This window comes from Setaria viridis, chromosome 1 (genome assembly GCF_005286985.2).
Source record: "Setaria viridis chromosome 1, Setaria_viridis_v4.0, whole genome shotgun sequence".
Taxonomy (NCBI): Eukaryota; Viridiplantae; Streptophyta; class Magnoliopsida; order Poales; family Poaceae; genus Setaria; species Setaria viridis.
Genome location: NC_048263.2, coordinates 35,453,253 through 35,460,530, shown reverse-complemented (window position 1 = coordinate 35,460,530; position 7,278 = coordinate 35,453,253). Strand labels below are relative to the sequence as shown.

At 44.1% G+C, this 7,278-nt stretch overlaps 2 protein-coding genes across 2 annotated transcripts; one reads left to right on the top strand and one right to left on the bottom strand.

Moving 5' to 3' along the window:
* On the top strand, positions 1–5,879 carry LOC117835085 (universal stress protein A-like protein). The gene is made up of 4 exons (XM_034714449.2): positions 1–298; positions 2,542–2,663; positions 2,782–2,900; positions 5,506–5,879. The coding sequence occupies exons 1-4, from the start codon at positions 115–117 to the stop codon at positions 5,612–5,614; spliced, it is 534 nt and encodes a 177-aa protein (XP_034570340.1). The 5' UTR covers positions 1–114; the 3' UTR covers positions 5,615–5,879.
* On the bottom strand, positions 5,634–6,733 carry LOC117835074 (uncharacterized). Its single transcript, XM_034714437.2, has one exon. The coding sequence runs from the start codon at positions 6,448–6,450 to the stop codon at positions 5,857–5,859; it is 594 nt and encodes a 197-aa protein (XP_034570328.1). The 5' UTR covers positions 6,451–6,733; the 3' UTR covers positions 5,634–5,856.
* Between the last annotated feature and the right edge of the window lie 545 nt (positions 6,734–7,278).

Genomic DNA, 7,278 nt, shown 5'->3' with positions numbered 1-7,278 from the left:
CGTATTCCTAGCAAAATTGAGGGCAGCTTGTCCTCTGCTCAAAATTTCCCCCAAAACTTCTCTTCTTCTTGCCGAGGAAGGCAGCCCGAGCGATTGAGGCGTGCGTGCGCTGCAATGGCGGACTCTTCGGCGCCGACGCGGGTGATGATGGCGGTGAACGAGTCGTCGCTCAAGGGGTACCCGCATCCCTCCATCAGCTGCCGCACCGCCTTCGACTGGACGCTCTCCAAGCTTGTCCGCTCCAACCCCGGCGGCTTCCACTTCCTCTTCCTCCACGTCCAGGTCCCGGACGAGGACGGTACGTACATTCGCTTGCCCCGTGCCCCTGCGACATGCTCTCTAGTTTGATGCGCGCGTGCTGCTCGAAGAAATCACGAGAAATGCGTCTGTCCTCTTCCGATTCGCGCGTCAGCGTTGGTGTCGATTTAGTATGTGATGTCGGCATGTCGATATGTGGTACTAGCTCTCTTGAGGGCACGTGTAGTAATTGGTGCCACGCACTCAAGGTGTTTGATGAAATGCGTTACAGTGCTATTTAAAGTAGTGCTTCCTGCAAGCAGAACTTTAAATAGCACTGTTTGTGGAGGCGAATCCGCGAATTGTTGCAACCCGTGTAGTATTTGATAATCGTAGTTAGCTAGTTTCAGCTTCTTGTTGAGCCTTTTTATGTTCGCATCATCCAATTCATCTGCATAGTGCTATACTGTTATACGACTAGGTACATTTTGTGGATTGTGGAGCTCGTTCTGTTTCAGGACTAGCCAATGTTATGGACTTCTGAAGTAGGCTCTATAGGCTGTTTGTACTAGGCTGTGTTGGTTGTTGTTAATTGGTCCATCATCTCAAATTCTGGATTAGGCATACCTCAATCAGAATTGTTGGCGGGTGTGTTGAACATCTCATCTTCAAACCTCAAAGGCTAATTTCATAATTTGATTTTTCAGCAAATTATAATTAAAATAATCAGAAAACTGGTTCTGATAATTTACTTAATGCTAAATGGCCCGCCTCTTATTGGTAAGGTGGGATGCTGGTGTCTCAGAAGTTGCATAATTGAAAATCTGTAGACCTTTTCTCTTAGCTTGAAATTACATATCCAAGACTAGTGTGTTGTTTGAAAAAAAATGCATACCTATAGGTTTGATGGTAAGCAAATGTGGTCACCTTATGTTTTTTTAATGTATGTGCCACCTTATAAATACTGGCTTACTGGTGGTTTCTGCTAGTATCTTTCGAGGATTGGGATGGCATTTTGACAAAGAATGTTTTTAGAATGTGGAGGCTTATGATACTTTGTATTATGACATTCAGCTAAGCGGATGTCAATGCTAATGCAAGTACAACTCTTTTGTACTGGAACATGGTATTGTTTGTTTTTGCGGAGGAATGAATTACTGTGCTACTGCTTGTGGCCATGTTATTGTGTTCATCTCCAATTGCATCAACTATGCTCTAACCACAGGCTTATATCTGATTTCTTTTTACCTCCTTTAGACCATCCCTTTGTGGTAAGATCATATGCTGTTGACCGGATTGGATTTTTTGAACCTTACAGGTTACACTTTACTTATTTTGAGACATTGTATACCATGTCACTTTGCTCAGTTTCTGCTATCAAGATTTTTGTTAGACTCGTTGTCTTTTTGAGAAATGTTTCTGTTGGCTCTGGTATTTCCATGAACTATCTTTTGAGCCCATTTTGAGATCTATGGCTACTTCCTGTTGAAAACCTGGCATGTCAGGAACTTTATGAGGATCACGATACACTTTAGCTGGCATCAGAAATTGAGTGGAGGATCTATCCATCATGAATGTTTGGAGGGAGGATTCTTGACGTTTTAATTTCTTTGCTTTGTTTGTTCCATGCCCTTTCTTTTGTTGTTGCTATACCATCTGCGCTAGACTATAGTTGACGCACAGAGTGCTTCTTTTTGCTCATACGGATTTTATGTTACAGCAAAGCATAGCTGATATAATAGCTAGAACAAACAAATGTTGTGGTACACAGGTTCTGCTTGGGATTTTATGAGGCTTAGGGCTCATTCGATTCATATATTTGGTTATGATCTGTAAAAGACTCATTATGAACTTAGCCAGTTTGTGTTTGATGTTGTATAATATGAAACGATTCATATACTGCTATGTGATCTGGATAGAAAAAATATTTTGTTTGTTGGAGTATTTTATTAAAAATATCATAGCAGATCTAGGAAAATTGGAGCAAACTAAGTCAATACGAGTCCTTCGTAGAGTTCATTGGGCTCAGGGACCTTCTGTTGCATTTGTTTGGAAATCAGTTAATTATTTGTCCCCTGAACTTAGCTAACCTTCTGTGTTTTTTCCAATGTCCAATATATGAACTGAAACGAAGAATTCTGAAACATGCATGATGCATTAGCCATTAGAGGTTTTCAAATATTTTCCCGGTTCATCTTTCTGTACCATGGGTGGATATTGAATACTTGCTCGAAATGTTGATATGCATCACTATCTATGTGTCTTAATAGATACCTTTGTTTTTGTTTTGATGCCAATCAAAAGGATTTGATGACATGGATAGCATCTATGCATCACCGGAGGACTTCCGCCAAATGAAACAGAGAGACAAGATAAGAGGGCTTCACTTGCTTGAGTACTTTGTAAACCAATGCCATCAGCTAGGGGTAATTGAACTTGGTTATTGATCAGAAAAATTACTGATTTTCATCTGTAGTGCAAGGTCCAGCCAGAAGCAGATGCCTCTTTGGTGTATAATGTCTTTTTATCTATTTTGTGTTGCAGATAAAATGCGAGGCATGGATCAGACATGGGGATCCAAAGGAGGTCATCTGCAGCGAAGTGAAGAGAGTCCAGCCTGACCTTCTAGTTGTCGGAAGTAGGGGCCTTGGGCCATTTCAGAGGTAATATATGTCAGCATGACTCAGTGTTTCTGCCAGATTGCACAGCATTTTATTCAGAATTGTCATAGGCAAAAAATGCATACCACAGTGTCTCAACCTCTCGCATTATCCTTTTTCCCGTTCACTGACTTTGGATATGCTAAATTTTCCTTGTGCTTTGATTATCCAAGGATCTATGATTACATGTGTTGTTGTTGCTTGGGCACTTGATTTAATTGTAGTTGCCAGGCCCAGTACGATTTTTCCACTCAGGCCAGGGGATCTGGATTGACAGGTGTTAAGGCTTGTTGCCCATCCTTGCAAACAGTACACAAAATGTTATATCTTTTACTAATAAATATATTCTGGTGATATTTTAGGTAATTATTATTTTTATTTAAAAGTAATAACATATTAATGTTTTGGGCTTTTTCTGGGCTCTGTGCCAGGCCTCAAGCTTACTCATGCCAGTTCAGAGAAGGCTTTGGGCTTTGGCTTAGCCCGTCACATTAACAGATCACGCCACTACTAGAATTTCAGAATCTTGCTTCTCTCTCTCTCTCTCTCTCTCTCTCTATTATTTTGTACCTTGATGTAGCACTAGGAAAATGTTGCTCCTTTTCTAGGACTTAAACTAATTCACATAACTTTCAGATTGGATGAGGGGTTATATTTCTTAAATATAAATCTCAATTTTCAACCTGTCAGATAGTAAATAGTTATCCTCTTTTCACTTTTCAGAACATGTTCAATTGAGTATTTTGCTTATATAGTTCTAGGGGAATCCAGGAAAGAGGGCAGAAACAATGGGGCTTTAAAAGCTTCAAGCTACATGGGGAAGAGTTTTGACCTGGATTTACATTGAATGCCTTGTACATAAAAGAATTGCGGCTAACATCTAAAAGCACAGTTAATATTGAATTGGTAGAGCCTGTCTCTCTAACTTGCAGATAGGAGCATTAGAGTATGAGATCCTATGCTTGATTTGTGAACCTTGATTAGCAACATGTTAAAATGATATATGCACTTCAGCCTTGTAAGGTGCTGAAATGTGGTTTCAAATTAAGCTAACAAGGTCTGTGAACTGGATATCTGTCTCTCTTTATTCCTTTGTTAGGTATGTTAAATACCGCACAGGATAGGTTTGTGTGTTGGTCCCATAAAACTTTATCTGAACCCTATTGAATTGTCCCATTCTAATTGGATGAGTTGCACCTCATCCTTTGCAGTGGGCATCTTCTTGTAGAAAAGATAGGTACAGCTTTACCTTTATAATAGAAACCTTTTAAATTTTGTAAGGTTTAAAACCAAAATAGTGGCCAAGCATATGAATTGCTTTTTCATGACAGTATTTTGAAAACGGTAAAGGTACCAGATGAAAAAAGGGAAATCTTTCTTTTCTCAACTTTGCTATGCTATGCTGCTTCTACTGAAGTGTAATTATGGCCTTTGTTATGATCATGTCATTCTTTTCCCTTTGGTTGTGTTAGTGGCTTACTGGCTTGGTTCCCCAAGCTTTAAATCATCTCCATAGTCTGCTTCTCAACTTTCCGATTGAACAGTGACTTCAGGATGCTGTTTTCCATTGTTATTCATTGTGCGCATGCATGTTGTAGTGTCCTCGTATGATTATGGCAATGGTTTTTGATATTCGTGCACTCTAGACAAGATTGTGCCGTACAAATCAAGCAGCAGTGGAGCGTGCCTGTTGTGAAAGGCAGATGCACTAATCCTAATGATAAATAAACGCTCCTTTGGAACTTTTGGATAATGTACTAATAGAAAGATTTCAGAATTACATGGCCTATACATGTAGAGCTAATCATATCTCTTGGTCTGTCTATCTAGAACTAGTCATATAGTCTGCATTAACAACTTTCATATATTTTCTTTCTAAATTTGAGTCTTGAAGCTTTTTAGCACAGTTTAGTTGATATAATTGAAAGAATGCTTGATTTATGTTTTTTTTTTGTATTTGACATGTTGTGATGGTAAGCTGCAAGAGTCAAGACTAGTTATGTGAATTGACTAAAAATGCTTACTGATTCATTACGTGTCTGCAATCTGATTTAGTTTAATCTTGTGTTGCTTGTCCGGCAACTCTAGAGGATGCTGTTTATTTACTGTGAGCTACTACTCCCTCCGTTCCATATTGTAGGTCGTTTTGGCTTTTCTAGGTCCATATTTTTTGCTATGCTCCTAAATATAGTGTGTGTCTAGAGAAAAGTCAAAACGATCTACAATTTGGAATGGATGGAAAATATCTGTGAACCTAGAAAAGCCAAAACTATGCTCCTAAATATAGTGTGTGTCTAGAGAAAAGTCAAAACGATCTACAATTTGGAATGGAGGGAAAATATCTGTGAACCTAGAAAAGCCAAAACGATCTCCGTTTAGTAATATATACAGTACATTTAATTATGCACATGTGGTTGTACCTAGGGTTTGGGGAGTTTTATCTCCAAGAACGAGCTAAATAGAGTTATTTTTCTTTATGTGTGAGTCTTACTGCGAAAATTTGTTGCGGCACTAAATGAATCGCAATATCATGTTCATCAAATTTGTCCTGCTCCTTGAAAATCCATAGGAAATTTAAGTCTGAATGGTTTGTTGTTGCTGCTTGTAGGGTTTTCGTGGGCACAGTGAGCGAGTTCTGCGTTAAGCATGCTGAATGCCCCGTCATCACCATCAAGAGGAAGGCTACCGAAGCGCCGCAGGACCCGGTCGACGACTGATGCTTTCAAGCCATGCCACTGAGAATGAGATATTCTTCACTGCTTAATGGGTTCATGTACAAACTGCAATATGGAAGTGCCTGGAACTAGTAGTACAAGCTTTGCACACTCCGCCCCAAAAAACTAGCTATAGTGAAGATGGAGACCCTATCGTTGGCCCATGGGATGATGAGGAGATTGTACGTATCATGTGTGATACCATCAATCGAGTTGTGAACCTAAGCTACGTACTTGCTATATGATCATGTACTAGGCTTTGCTGGAATGAATGCCCCGCCCCTTATCTGGCCCTGCCTGACCACGGCGTCCGCGGGGTATCTGAATCCCGCGTACTCCTTGGGCACGGCGTAGCCTTTGGGCATCATGCCAACAAGCTGCGGCTGAGGCTGATGGCCCTGGTGGTGATGGACCTGATGCTGCTGCTGCTGCTGCTGGCGCCCCTTGTTGTTGTCAGCCTTGCCGTCGCCCTTCCACGCCGCGGGCTTCCCCGGCGCGAACTTGATCTCGAAGCCGTCGTCGATGTCGTGGATCATGGCGCGGGAGCTCGCCATGGGCTTCATGGCGGGCGGGTACTTGACCTCGAAGCCCTTCTCCAGGTCGCCGCCGACGGCGTCGGAGCCGTAGAAGTCGTGGTCGGCGGCCTTCTTCCTGGAGAGCCGGCGGCCGCAGAGCCGGCCCACGACGCAGGCGGCCACGGCCAGGACGGAGATCACCGAGAGCACCGCGAAGACCGGGCCGAACGAGCCCTTGGACGACGCGGCGGTGGACGGGTGCGCGCGCAGGATGGCGTTGGAGGAGGTTGGGTAGTACACCGTGGGATCAGGCAAGGAAGCCATCTCCTTCCTTCCCTCAGCCTCTCAGCTCTCTCGAGCAGCCAAGCTACTCTGCTCTGCTCTCCCTCGAAGAAACGGTCGCTCCTCTGCTCGCGCTGGTGAGCAATGGTCTGACCGTTTGGGTGTCTCTTGGGCACGGAGCGAATGTGGTCCTTTTATGATGGAGCCAACTGCCAGCCAAAGGGTAGGGTGTGGATTTTGAACGGAGATCAATTCCTTTGCATTTTCCACAAGCCAAGTGCTCGGCTGAGCCGCAGCTGGTGGCACGGCATGATGATGCCTTGCCTGCCGCCCGCCCATCTTTGCACTCCCCCCCTCCTGTCATTCTTTTGTTTTCCGCAGAGATCTTTGAACGCATCGGACCGCGAGAAAGGCGGGTGCTTTGGGATCCCTTTGGAGCAGTTCAATGCGAGCTCGGAATAACGTCTCGGTAGGGTAGCAGCTAGCTACTATTCCGTCTGCACCCGCAGCAGCCTGGTCTCACTCCCTGTGTTCCCCCTGTGCGCTGTTGCTTTTGCTTTTGGGAGGACGTTGCATTGGATCAAAGCAACCGCGGCAGCAGGGACACTGGGACACAGGCAGGCACAGGGAGAGACGAAGGGCCCGGGGGCGCCGATCGCTTTGGTCTCCCTCTCTCTTTGGTTGCTTTTCCCCGTCCGCTTTCGCAGGTAGTGGGGGCGCCGGCCGCCGGGGAATGAGCGCCCCTCTCTTGACTGGTCACCTTTCTTGGGCACGCCGTCGCCGTCGCCTCCTCCAGGCCCCCTTCGCCGAACGAATTCCCTTGAGGTGACCGTGACACACTGACACTGACATCGGAAATTCGTAATAGGC